The sequence below is a fragment of the Bos indicus x Bos taurus genome, chromosome 5 (genome assembly GCF_003369695.1).
Source record: "Bos indicus x Bos taurus breed Angus x Brahman F1 hybrid chromosome 5, Bos_hybrid_MaternalHap_v2.0, whole genome shotgun sequence".
In the NCBI taxonomy this organism is placed as follows: Eukaryota; Metazoa; Chordata; class Mammalia; order Artiodactyla; family Bovidae; genus Bos; species Bos indicus x Bos taurus.
In genome coordinates, this window is record NC_040080.1 from 49213693 (window position 1) to 49229864 (window position 16172).

Genomic DNA, 16172 nt, shown 5'->3' on the forward strand with positions numbered 1-16172 from the left:
AGATGATTGCAGCAAGAAGAGTAGTAGGTGGTATAGATGATGACTGCAAAATTCAGAGCTGAGAGAAAGGAGGGAAAACTGTCTGAAAGGAACCATCAAGAGCAAGGACACCTGTCCCTCCTCTCAACCTAATGGCATGACCCAGTTTGGGAGAGAAAACAGCTGCCACTTCAGAAAGTTGGAGGCAGAAGTAACATCCTCAGGGTAGATCCAGGTTTCAGCAAGAACAAGAAGGCAAAGGGAATGTTTAAACAAGAAGGGAAGAAGTTCTTTCCCTTTGACTCAGTGAAAAAGAGTTCAGGGGTCGCAGCGGAAACGTTTCAGAAACTGGAAGGGAAGGAGAGACGGGCTTTCAGAAAGGGGTGTGTACACAGCTCCATGGGGTTCAGTGAGAGTTCTAAGCTTGCTGTGCTGACAGGCAGGAGATGAAAGGTGTGTGTGAAGAGGTTTCTTCTGTTGGTGGCGAGACTGAAGGAAGGTGGGGAGGTCTTACTAGAAACCACAAACTGTGTATATGTGTATGTATAAATACACATGTACACCTGCGTAAATACAGAGTTAGTTATATATGTGAATGTAATAACCTTTCCTTATTGTGAAGGTATTATGTGTTCATTCCAGGAATTTTGAAAACTATAGAAACATATAATAAGGGAAAATCAAAATTGTTAATAACTCTACCATCCAAAGACAGTTACCACTAAAAGAATGATTTGGTACATTTCCTTTCAGTTGAATATTGGTGTATGTGCTTTATTCAATTACATTTACTGCTTTTCCTACTATGTACATGATATACGTTCTTTGGGGAAATTTAGAGAAATACAGAAAAAATATAAAACAAGATGAGAATGTTTATCATACTTCCCCCTTACCCACACTGAACTTAATAAATCTTTGCTTATTTTATAGGCAAAAAAAACAAACCCAACTCAGTGCTGTTTGAATGTGCATTTCTCTAATTACAAGTGGCGATTAATACTTTGAAAGATTCCATTTTAAGTAGACTTTTGCAATGTTTAACTCCACCCCTACAGGCCCCTGAGTCCTATAAGAACGTGACGGATGTGGTGAACACCTGCCATGATGCCGGAATCAGCAAGAAGGCCATTAAACTGAGGCCAATTGCTGTTATCAAAGGATAGAACCCTGACCACGGCCACCGGACACCACTGACCCTCCGTGAAGTGGAAGTGGACAAAAACACTCTTCAGACATTAGACTCGATACCTGACAGGTTCCAGGGTGTGCAGCTCTAGCTGCCTGTTCCAAAATGATGGTGGGGCGGCTTCCAATTCTGGAGTCAATGTTGTAAACTTTCCTTCTGGGAGGAGTCATGTTGCCCCCACTTGGAAAGAAATGCATATGCTTCCTCCCTGATTATCCCACAGATTTTTAGAAAAATATGATGGGGTTGAGGCTAAGTCAAGAAACTGCCTTACTCAGTCACACAAGTCTTTCTTCATCAGAATGAAGCTCTTTACGCCAGCCTCTGTTTCCAGCCTGTGAGGTACTGTGAAGAACATTCTATTAAATAGGAAGGTTTGGGAATGTCTTTTTTCCCTCTGTCACTTGGTCCACTTATCCACTTTTATACCGCCTTGTCCTGCACTGAGCAAAACCCTAAATGCTATTCTTACTTGGTGCATACCAATGGGTCAAAGAAGGATGTTGAACAGATGGATAATGGGACAAGTTATAGAGGGGGAGTGTGTGTGGAAGTGTAGGGATGGGCACCCAAAAGAAGATATCTCTTCATAGACTTGTTACCTTTGTTGTTCTAAATATAAGGCAGAGTTTTGACTACCTGTAAAAATGGCATCAGCTGCTGTCTGTCATTAATTAGGCCTGGTCAGGTAGACTTTTCTTGAATAATAACTTACAAGGCAGCATCAGACAACCCCCACAAAATACTGAGTATCTTTACATTTGCGATTGAATTATTATAAAACATGAAATGGCCACAGCTGTGATGCTAATGGTTACTCTGTGTTGACAGGTTGACTAGTCTTGTGCCACCTAATCAGACGAGGTGCTATGTACTATGACACCCGAAGTTGTTAAAGTTATAGGTTACTAAGGCCACAGCTGAGTCCAGACACTAAATAGAAAAATCTAATAAAGTTGTAGTATGTTGTTTATATTTCATGTTTAATGTTTCATAGCTTAGGATGGTTAGTATTTCTACTTGATTCACTTTGGTCAATGTTGCTGTTTTCTGATTTTCTTCTGGTTGCTTTCAGAGATGCACCTTAAAGATACTCTTTTCTAACACTTATCCCTCAACTTATAATAAAATCCCCCATTGGAGTATCTTCTAAATGCTAGCTAGAGAAAAGCAGACTTCCTCTGAAAAAATGTGACATGAAACAGCATGTCTTTACTTTGAGCATTCAGTAACGTAAATGGGTTTAGAGTTTGAAAGTTACCAATAAGTTAGTCATCTTAATGCAGTAATTGTATATTACTTGTGCCTCTGGGTTGGACCAGTGATCATTGTGCACAGATGAGTTAAGGATGCAGGTTACCTGTGGACACTGGAGGGCATTTGAGGATGAGAAACAGGCTTTGGGCAGGTGCTAGGTTCTCATCTCTAGAGATGAGGCAACAGTGAGTATCTGTGTGGACTCCCTCTAACTGGGCTTTCCCAGTGATGTCATTTAGCAAAGTCTGCTTCCAGAACTGTGATGTCAGTGCAGGAAATGCTGCCGATAATCCAAGATACATATGTTACATCCTCTTGGACACTTTGAAAGTCACTCGGGGCGGGGGGGTGGTGCTGCTGCTAAGTCACTTCAGTCGTGTCCGACTCTGTGTGACCCCATAGACAGCAGCCACCAGGCTCCCCTGTCCCTGGGATTCTCCAGGCAAGAACACTGGAGTGGGTTGCCATTTCCTTCTCCGATGCATGAAAGTGAAAAGTGAAAGTGAAGTCACTCAGTCGTGTCCGAGCCTCAGCGACCCCATGGACTGCAGCCTACCAGGCTCCTCCGTCCATGACATTTTCCAGGCAAGAGTACTGAAGTGGGGTGCCATTGCCTTCTCCACTGGGGAGGGGAGAGGGGAGCAAATGAGGTAGAGAAATAGAAATGGTTTGTGCCATGGCATTTCTGTATTATAAGCTTTTCTTATATGTAGCATTTCTCCAAAGTTGGCCCTATTAATGACCTTGGGAAGTAATAGTTAATATTTTGAGTTCAAAAAGAAAACTACAAACATTGTTTTCCTTGTTCTAAAGATGTCATTTTCTCATTTCAGGCAAAAACCATTTTAAAATGAATGTTCAAACAAAGTTGAAGTAACCAGCTGTTTTTATTGCTCTAAATGTTCCCCATGCCTGGGCACATGGACACAGCTGGGAATGCACTTTGATAAGGGACTGTCTGGTTTCACCAGGCATGAAATGAGTCTTATTACTGTACACATCTTTTTCAGGCCTTTAAAGTCAGTAGGTTTATCAGTAATATTTTGAAAAGCACTGACATTCACACATTGATGATGGACTGTGTCATTCCTGTCATCAACATGTGTCTGCAAAAACCAATTTATTAGACATAAAATATGAACACTCACTAATTTTCTAATTTTGTGATATGTTTTGTGGAGCAACAAGGAACTGAAGATTCAAATATTGAAGTAAAACCTTGCAGATCTTAAGATGCTCCCATTTTGATCTTCATATAACCTTTAAAAGCTTACATACAAGATAACTTTTTTTTTTTTAGGTTTTCCTATTTTGTTCTTATTTTTTTTAAGTTACTTTCTCCTATTTCTGAAAATTGCTTTTAGCATCATCTGTATTGCTGAAATGTTTACAACTCCCTGTGCCTGATATTTCAATACACAACTCACATTACCCCTTCTGTCCTTACTTCTCATTTATGTCCTTATTTTTGCATCTGCTCCATTGCTTGACTACATAGGATTTTCACATTGTCCAGAGAGCATGATTTGGGTCCATCTGGATCAGCTGAGTATAAAGATGCTATTAATTATTAATCAGGCACCTTGGAGTGTGCCAAGTTATTAATAGTTTCTGATCTTTAAAGGCTTTGAAACTAATATCTGAAGTACCAGTGATCTGAAGATCACTGGTATTTGTTGTAAGGAGGACATATCATAGAGAAGTGAGTGGTGATTGAAGTTGTACCTTGCAGATAGACGTGTAGTAAATGAAAAAAATACCAAGCATATAGTAGGTGCTTTACACATTAAAAATCACCATTCCTGCTTTGCAGTGTAGCCAACGTTTTTACCTATGGTTTTAGTCTTTAATGAATGAGGGAGGGCTAGGCAGGATTGATGCCCTTACGCAGCCTTGAAGCAATTTCAGAAGACTGACCTTCTTCCCTCTGCTTCCCATTAGAATATGGGAGTAAAATCTCTGAGGAGGGAATGAAACTCTAGGGAAGAGGGCATTCCCCTTTAAACAACCATTAAAAGAATGACAGCCATCAGTTCAGTTCAGTTCAGCCTGTCAGTCGTGTCCAACTCTTTGCAACCCCATGAATTGCAGCATGCCAGGCCTCCCTGTCCATCACCAACTCCTGGAGTTCACTCAAATTCATGTCCATCGAGTTGGTGATGCCATCCAGCCATCTCATCCTCTGTCGTCCCCTTCTCCTCCTGCTCCCAATCCCTCCCGGCATCAGGGTCTTTCCCAATGAGTCAACTCTTCGCATGAGGTGGCCAGAGTATTGGAGTTTCAGCTTTAGCATCAGTCCTTCCAGTGAACACCCAGGACTGATCAGATGTGACAAAAACTGGTTAGAACCAACTATCAACTAGATCCAAGATGGCAAAAGATTCAACTTCCAGTGGGCCTTGAGCCTCCATATATGCTTATTGTAATACATTAGCATATGCAAAATGACACCTACCAGTGCCATGACAGTTCCAGGACCAACCACTGAAAGGCCAAAAGGTGGGCAGTGGCCCAATTCCTGGACATCGCCGCCTCTTCCCCATAATAATTGGGATAATCCTCCCACTCATTAGCCTGTGAAATTACCCAGCCTGTGAAAACTAACCATTCCATATTTCAGGGCCTCTTGGCTTTTCAATTGGACTGTATTCTGTCTATGGAATGTGCATCTCTCTAAATTTGTTTGTTACCTATAAATAAACAAGCAAGCCAACAAACAAATGAGGGAGGGTGGGAGAAAGGATTATGTGAGCCATTCACTTGAATTTAATTAGGTTTGCATGGTAGGTATCCCTTCATTACAAATTGGAATGTAGCCTGAAACATCAAGTAGTTTGCCGAAGGGCACCAACTAATGACAAAGCCAGGCATGGAGAACCAGGTATTTTGACTCCCAAGTTTAATTTTCTTGCTTTGACTGCTCCAAATGGCTGTTCTGATTGAGACTTGTCTAGTCATTTGAATCCGCATAGGGCTACTTTAGAATAGTAAAAGGAGAAGAGATGTTGGTTGAAAATCAGAGTGAAAAGTCATTGAATTACAAAAATCCTTGCTTTATTTTTCTTGGCCATTATTGCCACCTGAAAACATTTATGCTTGTTTATTGACTCTTCCTAAAGTTAAGCTCCGTGTAGGCAACTAGTAAATATTTTCTGATTGAATGGATGGATGTACAGATGGATGGATGAAGACCATCCATAGACGGTTTACTACCAGTGATCTGTGTGATACATTAACTCTCTAAATTTTAGTTCTTCGTCTGTAAAATGAAAGCGGCATGTAATACGTGCTTCGTTGGATGGTTATAAAGATCAAATGAGAATAATACATAGAAAGGCCAACCTGCTATCAGGTAGGCCCTCAGGAAATGTCAGCTGACGGAGAATTTCTGTTACTAGAGGTCCTTTAAGAGAGAACAGGTATGCTTTTGCCCTGCATGGGTTAATCCTTCATTTCACTAAAACTCCTGGGGTTGAATCAGGTCATTTCCCAAGGCCCTTTCTAGTCCTGAGATTCTGAGATCTGATTCCTTTTTCAGAGGTGTTTCTACTGTTGGGGATATAAGAAATGTCTTCAGTGCCCCCCTCAAGGCTCGCTTTGCAGGCAAAAACCAGTTTGATTGTCTGGACACACTTCATCTGCCACTTTTTAAGTTCCATTTTGACCATGGTTAATGACAGTGAATAACCCAACAAGAAAAGGCTGCTGACAGGTTTTCGGCAAAGGACGCAGCTAAATAGCTACAAACAGATTAAAAATCATTCTCACCACCCAGAGAGCCTGTGCATAAAAACAAACACAACTCATCGATGATGATCAAAGAGCTGGGAATGGTTCTGCAGTTTCATGGACTAATAAAGCAGCGTCAGGCCCTCTGCCCTCTCCCAGAAGCCTGTCTGCATGATGGACATGAAAGGCTGGCAATGACTGAAAGCGAAGGGTCACCAAATGATCATTCTGTGAAGGATTCCACTGATGGACGTTTCCATCGAAAGTCTCATTCCCAAGGTGACAAGTGGGATTGTTACCCATTTTGGGAGAAGACAATGATAACTTTGGGAGCTTTGAAGAAAACCTTTGTCTAGACAAACAGCTTGGAAAGCTTGTGAAATGCACCATCTGAAACGTGGCTGACTTGGTTATAGCTAGGTAATGCTGACTCATCCTATGAAATACCTTCCCCGACCTGATGGGACTTTGGTCTCAAATTCAATTAAGGTTTATAGCACTTGGAGTCAGAGGATGAGTGTTAAGTTCAAGTGTCCTGAGTTGAAGGTATGTTGTTTGGTTGCTAAGTCATGCCTGACTTGCAGCCCCATGGACTGAAGCCCACCAGACTCTTCTGTTCATGGTGTTTCTCAGGCAAGAATACTGGAGTGGGTTGCCATTTCCTTCTCCAGGAGATCTTTCTGACCCAAGGATCGAACCCCCATCTGCATTCTCCTGCATTGCAGGTAGATTCTTTTTTACCACTGAGGCACCAGGGAAGCCCTTTGAAGTTATGTTACCCACAGATCAGAAATGGCTAGGCCAAAGAAGCAGACAACATCTCTCCAAATCTAAACAGCCCAAGGGCATCTCAATTCTACTCCCCTCCAAACCCTGTTCATTTTTCCTAAGTTATTTTTTCTTCCCTATGTCCAGACATTTCCACAAAGGGAAGAAAATAACGACTGTTTTTTTCTTTCTCACTAACCCTTGATACATTGCATCTCCTTTATACCGGTTCAGTAGAAGTTAGTCTCTCTGAGAATTTTATTTTTAGCCCTAGAAGCTACAGAGAAAAAATAAATTATTGAGCATCTGTTATTTGCTGCCTGACTCAGGCAAGGTGTGTTGTGTATATTATCATTATCTCATATAATAAACACTGGTGAACTTTCATAGTTAATTATAATCACAAAATTATAAAATATTAAATACAAATATCATTTAAGTTTCTGTATCATCACAGGAGTTTGTGCAACTTTTTAACGAAGTCATTAAAAACTGAATTCCATGCTTTTGAAGGCAGACAGTTCTATGGGACACTATTAAACTCGTACAGTCATACTTCTCACACAGCCCTTTTCTCATTGTCATCGCCGTTCCTGCAAATGGCAGGCATTTGCAGACATTGCTTCATCTTCTTCAGTGATTTAAAACACCCACCTTAGTCTCAACTGGTTACCTTCTAATCTGGTGCCCTCCCAGTTCTTTAATATTGCCAGTTTCTAGGACCTTCACCTCCAGACTTCAGACTCCTTGAAAAACTTTGTCATCCATGAGCTTCTGTGTTGACTTGAACTGTTTATAAGACCTCAAGCTCAGAACTGTCTTTGATGTGCCATGTTCTCCTCCAACTGGTCCCCTTTATATCATCCCAGCTGTCCTACTCTTTTCACTGTGAAGCATCTTGAAAGGGCAGTCTTTAGCCTTCCCTCTGCTTTGTTACCCCACTCCTTTCACAAAGGTCTCTGGAGATCTTTTAATGGCTAAATCTAATGGATCCCTCTCACATTTAAATCCCCTGACAGCTCTGACTCATATGATGCTGTCCACTCCCTCCTTCTTGCACAATGACATCTGCATTTAATTACCATGATCTCACACAGCCTGTTTCTCCTTCCAGCTTCTTGGTCCTCTTCAGAGACATTTTTATTGTGCCACTCCTTCAGAGTAGGCCTTCTTTCCCTGGGAAATCTCATCTGCTTCCTGTTCAGTCACTAAGTCTGTATGCGTGTGCCTCTCAGCCTACAGCTGTCCTTGATTTCCCTCCTGACTGCACTGCCAGCATTTTCAACTGCTTGTGGACAGGAGTAACCTGTTACTAGAAACCCAGCATCTCCCAAAACAAGCCGTGTCTCTTTTCAACCTGCTTTCTCCTTTGTGTTTTTTACTTCAGTTGGTGAGAACTCACTAGACACATCTCTTAACTTCTTCCTGTTCCTCATCCACAACCCCATCCTCTATGAGTAGCCAAGACCTATCAATGCTGCTCCCACTTTATCTCCCAGTCCATCCCTTCCCTTTCCCACCGCCACTGCCTTTGTTTAAGCCCTCACTTCCTCTTTCTTCATGATTGCAATAACCCTGTTGGTCTGCCGCTTCCTACCACCAGAGTGATTCTCAGCCACAGCGCTGAACAGTTTACCCTCTCTCCAAGCCAAAAAAAACGTTTTTTTTTTTTCAATAGTTTGCCATTGTCTACAAAATAAAGTTCAAGTTATTTTCACCTGGCTCTCAGTGCCTCCTAGAACCTTTTCTCAACCATCATTTCTAATCTCCTATTACTCAGGTTCTGTTCTCCAAATACAGTTCCTTGCTTAAGGCTACATCCCCCAATGCCTTTCCTCCTAGTCCTCACCTCACTTGAAGCTAGAATAAGCCCCTCTTTTCTTTGTATCATAACATTTTTCATTTTGAACACCAGTTATAACACATAACCTATTTTCTTCATACTGAGGTGAAATGGGTTCATTTTTCTTCCAGATCGTAAGATTATTCAAAGTCTACTCCACAAAAGATTATGAAGCTTGCCTTTTTAAAATGAAGTGTTGTAGTAGCAATTAGGATTCAGTAAAGTGTAAAAGTCTGCTCTGGGACTGGATCTTTCCAGTAGGAAGAGATGACACAGAAGCACAGAGCCACTGAGCTGTGTGGCAGGAAGTGGGCATGTCTCACCAACATCTGTTTCCCCTAGTCTAGGATTTCACACGTATCAGAAGAAAGGCATCTTCCAGCTTGAAGGCCTAAAAGATCATGCAGTCCAATCTTCATGTGCTCTAGCATGGGGAAGTGAGATCCCTGAAGTTAGGGACTCGCCCAAGGTTACCAGATTGGTGAGAGACTAAGCCGGAGGGCAAACTCCCACACCCCAGGACAGCCCCTCTGCCTTTGCGCCCTCAGGGTGGGGGTAAGGTGTCACAGTTGTTAATCAGTGTTATGAATATTCCAAAAGCAATACAGTGTAATTAATTACTATATTTGGGCTGAGTATCCAAATAAACAAGATCTTGAACGACATCAACGTTTCTCCTTTCCTGAAGGCATCATTTCCCTAAAACTCCCATTCACTCCATTGCTTTTATGTCACTTGTTGGTAGTTGATTTTGTCCTTTTTGAGTCTTTTTTTTTTTTTTTGAGTTTGCCACACAGCTGCAGGATCCTAGTTCCCTGATCAGGGAATGAACATGGATCCTCTGAGCAGTGAAAGCTCAGAGTCCTAACTACTGGCCCACTGGGGAATTCCTGAAAATCAAATTGTTCTATGGTTAGTTAGATGTTCAATCATAGAAAAGGGGAAGATGGAACATTTTAAGAGGTCTTATTCCTGGATTGGCATGCCTCCCTATGGCATTAGGAAAGTTGCAGAAAAACTGCCTGATTTTTCTTTCCCCCTTTAAAAAAAGTTACATGATTGACATGGGATTTTATTATTATTATTCCAAAAGGTTTCTCAAAATCATTGCTTTATTCTCAATAGGACTGAAAACAAAAGTCTCACCAGATGTCTCTCAAGGCATTTTATCCAGAAAGAAAGTTCTCTTAAAACTGCTTTGTCCCCTCTCTCTCCTTTTTTTTTTTTAATTTATTTATTTGGCCCCATCAGGTCTTAGCTGCAGCACTCGGGATCTTTAGTTGCAGCACATGGGACCTACTTCCCTGACCAGGGATTGAACCTGCATTGGGAGCTTGAAGTCTTAGCCATTGGACCACTAGAGAAGCCCCTGTTCTCTCTGTAAACTCATGTCTGCAAGGTGTAGTATATTTATTCATACATTTCATAACACATATTTTGAAGAAGTAAATGGAAAAAAAATCTTTATTTCTTTTTTCCTGCATTGAAAGCAACCACATAACCTGTACAGATTAAGAAAATATACTTAAAAAAAAATTATTACTACTTTAGAAAAGAGAATGTCAAGGTGCCTGCCCATTAGCTGGAGCAGAAAAAAGGAATGAAGAGTGTTATTACCACCTATACAAGGCTCCTGAGAAAAGTCTCTCAAGGTTCTCCAATGAACAGCATGGTTAGTTCGCCTCTCCTGCAACTCAGCCAGGAAGGTATTATAATAACATGAGTGTTTTCTCTTTTTTCTTTTTTTCTTGATTAGAAAATATATCTCACCTATACATACTTGCTTCACTGAAACTCCCACTGGAGTAAGAACCAGCTTGGAGAACAAAATGGACACATTACAGGAGTTTGTGAGAATGTAACTAAGTAATGGGTAAGAAAATAGCTGTTTCTTGCTCATTCAAACCACAAATCTCCACTTGCTTCTTAAGAAAAAGTAAAGCTTGGTGGTAGATCATGGCACAGCATTTATCTGAGCAGCCAGAAACAATAGAATCCCATAATTCATCATGATAAATATCAATAATACATTTTAACATGGATTCAGCATTCCACCGGTCATGTCTCCTGCTGCTGCTGCTAAGTCGCTTCAGTCATGTCCGACTCTGAGCGACCCCATAGACGGCAGCCCACCAGGCTCCCCCATCCCTGGGATTCTCCAGGCAAGAACACCAGAGTGGGTTGCCATTTCCCTCTCCAATGCATGAAAGTGAAAAGTGAAAGTGAAGTTGCTCAGTTGCATCTGACTCTTAGCGACCCCATGGACTGCAGCCTACCAGGCTCCTCTGTCCATGGGATTTTCCAGGCAAGAGTACTGGAGTGGGTTGCCATTGCCTTCTCCGTCATGTCTCCTAGAATCTTAAAATAGAAGATAGAATGCTAGTGAAGAGTGGTTTACTCTACCCTGCTTCTGAAACACTGAGGAAATCACACTCCATCTAGAGATCATTTTTAACCAGGCCTACTCTCTGTAGAGCTAATAAATAACACTACTAACTAAATCATTGGATTGTAGCTTGCAGATTACCAAGGTCTTTAATTTACGCTTCTGTGAAATAATAGGACAAGGAAGCTGAGATGCAGAGAGTTTAAGGACCATTTGCTCAGGCACCCAGTTAGCAGATGACAGGGCAAGGGAGAGCATGGTCAGAGAGAAAGCAAGCCTGGGCTTTGGGGTTAGGCCAACTTTGGACTAGATCTCAGCTCAGCTAATTCTTGAAACACTAACTACTGGGCAGGGCATGTAATCTCTCCCAGTCTTTTTTTCTTCTTCTTTTTTTAACTCCAAATACGTATAATACCCACCTCACAGATTTATGAGAATAAATTGGACAAAATGTGAAAAGCAGCAAAATTTCTGAAAAGACGTTCATTGCTTGTTAGCATCCCTTCATTCATATATCTGAAGAAAGGGGGTAATAAAACCTACCTCAGTGTGGAACTTCAGTGAATACCTGGAAAAGGCTCACCCTTGTTAGTTTCCTCTTTTCATCCTTTTCCTGGTTCCTCCACCCCTCCCTACCCCCTTATTAGCAAAGCTGTCTCTGTGGAAAGGGGAATGCAGCACATTAGAAAACTGGAGAGGAAGCTTATCTTCACATGTCAACAAGCATTTGACTTACCTACTGAATTTATAATTGTTTCTCAGGAAAAAAAAAAAAAGACCAGAATTAAGTATTTTTAAAAGACTGCCAAAGTCTTTCATTTCAATATAGTTGAAAGCCCTCAAGGTGATAGAAGTTTGAGAATGCACCAGCCTCCATCCCTCCCTCCCCTTCAACCTGGTTGAAAGGAGCAGGTCCTTTTCCTTTTCCTATTTTACAGTCACAGTGTTACTTTAACTGAAGGTTAGGTGGAGTGAGAACAAGGGGAGATGAAAGGAAAATGGACAAAACAACTAAGAGGAGAAATAAGTTTTCATACAAATCTGAGTTCTCTTCCAAAAAGATCATTGATACTAACATATGTTGTTATTCACTAAATACTACGAAGTTTCCACATGGCCACTTTCTGATAAAACAGGATGTTTCAAATATGTAATGTATTTTCTAGTACCAACGTTCAACATGCTCAGTCAACAGCACAGGCTGGTCTTGCAGGCTCTGGCAAATGTGTTTTCAAGTGTCAGCTTAGGATCACCTTCATCCAAAGCATGGTGTCATTGCATTTCTCATCAGTTCCCAAAGGCAGGAAAACCGTTCCTCTCATCTTAGGACTGTCATTTAGTTAGCTAGTTCGGAAAGTTCTTCTTTGGTTATTGGTTGAATTTGTTTCAGTATTTACATCCCTAATTTACCCACCCCTGCTGACTGTGGCAAATTTCCGTTTTGAGCAATTCAGAGTCTGGTACGTGCATAGTCGCTCAGTCTCCTCTGTCCATGGGATTTTTCAGGCAAGAATACTGGAGTGGGTTGCCATTTTCCTCCTCCAGGGGATCTTCCGGACCTAGGGATCAAACTGGCATCTCCGGCATTGCAGGCCGATTCTTTACCCGCTGATCCATCAGGGAAGCCCTTGAGTGTGGTACAGCTTTTATTTGATATCGGCAGAGTTTCATTAGCATCTTTAAGTTGCAGGCACATAACAAATAAGGGGTGGTGATGGTGGAGTGTGGATGGAAACAAATAGAGTGTCAAAATCTTTTTCTCCCTAGAGCACTCATTTCTATTTACTAAGATTTATTTCTGGAGAGCAGGATCGGAGTGGGGTGGGGTGGGGGTGTAGATAGCAAATGCAAACTACCTCCGAAGGGAACCTTAGAGCAGACGCCAAACGCGCGCAGAGCCGCTGGAGGGGGCTGGGCCGGGGGGGGCGCTCGCTAGCTGGCCCCGTCCTCGGGCTCGCTGCTGGGCGAAGGCGCCGATGAGGCCTTGGACTCGCCATCGCTGTTGCATTCGGCCCTGCGTGAGGAGCCGGCACCGGCCGCACCCTCCTGTCCCGGTGCGTGGCGCTCCAGCACCTCCTGGAGCTGCTTGATGTAGCCGATGGCGGCGCGGAGAGTCTCCACTTTGCTGAGGCGCCTGTCCGCCACCTCTCGGGGCAGGTGGTCTCGGAGGCGCGCGTACCCCTCGTTCACGCAGCGCACCCGCTGCCGCTCGCGCTCGTTGCGCTTGCGGAGGAAGGCGGGCTCGAAGGCGCCGTCCAGCCGTAGGGGCAGGTAGGGCCGCCTCGGGGCGCCGCCGCCGCCGAGCGCCGGCTCCCAACTCACGGAGACTCTGAAGGAGTCCCGCATGAGGAGGCGGGGCAGGGACCTCGGCACGCCCAGAGGCACCTGGCTCAGGTGATGCGGCAGGGTCAGCAGTCCGTCCTGTGGACGTTTCTCCATGATTCGCCAAAAAGAAAACCAATCACCCCAGAGATGAATCTCCCAGCAGAAGATGAGACTGAAAATCTTCAAAGCGGATATCCTGGTCCATTTAGACTGCCTGATACTGCTGGTCAGCTTTTGGAGAAGTTTCTGGGTCCGGAAGCTAGGTTTCAGAACAAGCTTCAAGAAAACGTTGCAGGATTCCCTTCCCTAAGTTCATTGCACTCCTCGATCTTTTTATAATGATCCAGGAGGAGGTGATAGGCAAAGATTTAGGAACCCCCAACCCACACTTCAAACCCTCTCTTCCCTTCTGATCTTCTTATTTCAAAAGATAACAAAAGGGGTTCCTCTCCTCGGTCCCGTGGCCTGGAAATGAGAATGCACACCAAACACTGAGTAATCTTCCAAAGCCACCAAAAGCTTTGCAATTACTGTAATCCACCGCTCTGGGTCTTCATGAGCACAGGAATCTTCAAGGTTTCAGAAGAGCTCCTCCCAGGAACCAACAGATCTACTGGCGGCTGAGCGAAAGTTTACCAGAGGCTTTCTCCTTGAAAATCAAAACTTGACTGCCCTTTGTGGTTTCCGGCGTCCAGGGCTAATGGAAGGAGCTTTTAGACTGTTTGCAAACTTACACTTGCCCTTTCATTTCTGGAGAGTTGGAGAGACCTCATCAAAGGGAAGACTGCTCCCTTGTGGTTAAAAAATGTGTCAAGTCAGGGAGGACCTCGGGGAAAGTTTGAGAGTTTTCTTCTCCAAAAGTTTGAGCGTTTTCTTCTCCAAAACTTTTAAAAACCCAAGTAGACATTTTTTGAAGGGAACAGAAAAGAAATACACTTTAGCAACAAATATATGTGTCTGCCTATTATTATGTTGAAGACTGGGCGGTGATGTATTTGTGCTGCTTTTTAAGAGCACATCAAAAGGCTGAGCAGTAACAAACACTTTTAGCCAAAGTTATTTCTCAGTGCTTACTGTAAACACAGCTTAAACACTGCTTCCAGACCTCTTCTAATCCCACCCAGGATATAAGGACATCATCTCTCCACAGTGTAAAGAGTATATTTCTATTGTATTCTTTTTGTTTAAAAGAGAGATGCAATTTATTTTCACCCTTGAGGGTGAGAAAGCAACATTTTAAAGGGGGAGAGCCTCATTTCCAAGGAGAAAAGATGATGGCTTTGAAGACTGTCTTTTTAAAACATAACTAAAAATGAATAATTAAACCACCGTGTTGGTGAAGAGCTTTGAAGATGACAGTGTCATTAAAAATCCAACTGTACTGGTTAATGTCAAAGAATGTGTTATCACACTGAAAATCAGATTTCCTGTTCTACAAACCAGCACATTAAAGGCAGCTTCTACTTTAAAAGTCCAATTTAAAAACAAGAGAAGCAAACCTCCCTACATTTATAATCAGACTCTCTGCCTGTTCCTCAGGAGCCAAGGTGTCGCCCTAACATGCTTTTTTGACAAGTCCTATGCGTCCCTGTTTACTCTAAATGATCAGCCCGAAGCAATTGGAAAAGTGCTTCCATCAAGGCAAATAAAATAGAAATAATTATTCCTTTCAGGCATAAGTTGTCACATTTTAAAAGGTGTAGCTTCCTCTGAGACTTATACCAGCAAACAAACTAATATGTCATCTTGATTTCTCAGGAGAGTAGAGACCCATTGGGAAAGCTCTACTGAGCAAAAAGCTCACCAGAGAGGCAGAAATTAGACCACAAGTTGCTTTTTGGCTGTGTCAAAACGTGACTCTTAGCCATTATTCTAAGAGTGATGGGAAATAAATAAGGCCTTTTGAGCAGAGAGATGATGTGGTAAAGTTTTTTTTGTTTTTGTTTTAAAGATCACTGCCAAATAGAGAATAGATTGGAGGGGAACAAAAGAGAAAATGCTTACAGATACCATTTTTCATCTTCAGATTGGCAAAAAATTAAAAGATTGCTAACATCCAGGACAGGCAAGGATTTGGTAAGTGGCAGAACATACATTTCTACAAGCTTTGGGAAAAGTAACTGTTAACATTAATAGTACACATCACATATCTTATGACTCAAGATCCCTGCAGTTTTATCCTGCAAAAATAAATGCACCAGTGTGGATTTACATATAATAATATTTATTGCAGCATTGTTTACAGTGATTAAAACAAGAAAACAAATGGAAATAGGCTAGATGTCCATCAATAGGGAAAGGGCTAATACTGTTAGGATATTATGCTATTAAAAATAATGGATTAGATCTGTACATAAGAAATTGCAGAGATGTCCACCATAATGTGTTAATTGAGAAAAAAAAGCAAATGGTAGAGTTAACACACAGCATGAACTTAAAACAAACTGGATGATGCATTTGTCTTTATATGTGTGTGAGCACAGAGGAAAAAGGTAGAAAGACACATACTAAACTTTTGTCATTGGCTGCCTAAATTGGATCGGGGATGGGAGGGTGGTTCATTTTACTTTATGGATATTTCTACTATTTAAATTATTACAGAAAACAAATATTACTTTTGCTTTTCTCTGATCTAGTGAAGCTTAAAATACTAAGATAAAATATATAAAAAACTCAAATGATAGTCTGCTGCTGCT

At 42.0% G+C, this 16172-nt stretch overlaps 2 protein-coding genes across 2 annotated transcripts in view; one reads left to right on the forward strand and one right to left on the reverse strand.

Moving 5' to 3' along the window:
• RTCB (RNA 2',3'-cyclic phosphate and 5'-OH ligase) overlaps positions 1-9430 on the forward strand; it is a 28690-nt gene extending 19260 nt beyond the window's left edge. The window contains exon 12 of the mRNA XM_027541866.1: positions 1038-9430. Coding sequence (XP_027397667.1) covers positions 1038-1145 — 108 coding nt within the window. The 3' untranslated portion in view covers positions 1146-9430. The remainder of the gene's footprint in view (positions 1-1037) is intronic.
• Positions 9431-12708: 3278 nt separating this feature from the next.
• On the reverse strand, positions 12709-16141 carry ASCL4 (achaete-scute family bHLH transcription factor 4). Its single transcript, XM_027541867.1, has one exon. It carries the CDS (start codon positions 13588-13590, stop codon positions 13084-13086), a length of 507 nt encoding a protein of 168 aa, XP_027397668.1. The 5' UTR covers positions 13591-16141; the 3' UTR covers positions 12709-13083.
• Between the last annotated feature and the right edge of the window lie 31 nt (positions 16142-16172).

Bases quoted from the DNA above. Each gene is read 5' to 3' on its own strand.
- ASCL4 (XM_027541867.1), bottom strand. From the start codon at position 13,590: ATGGAGAAACGTCCACAGGACGGACTGCTGACCCTGCCGCATCACCTG.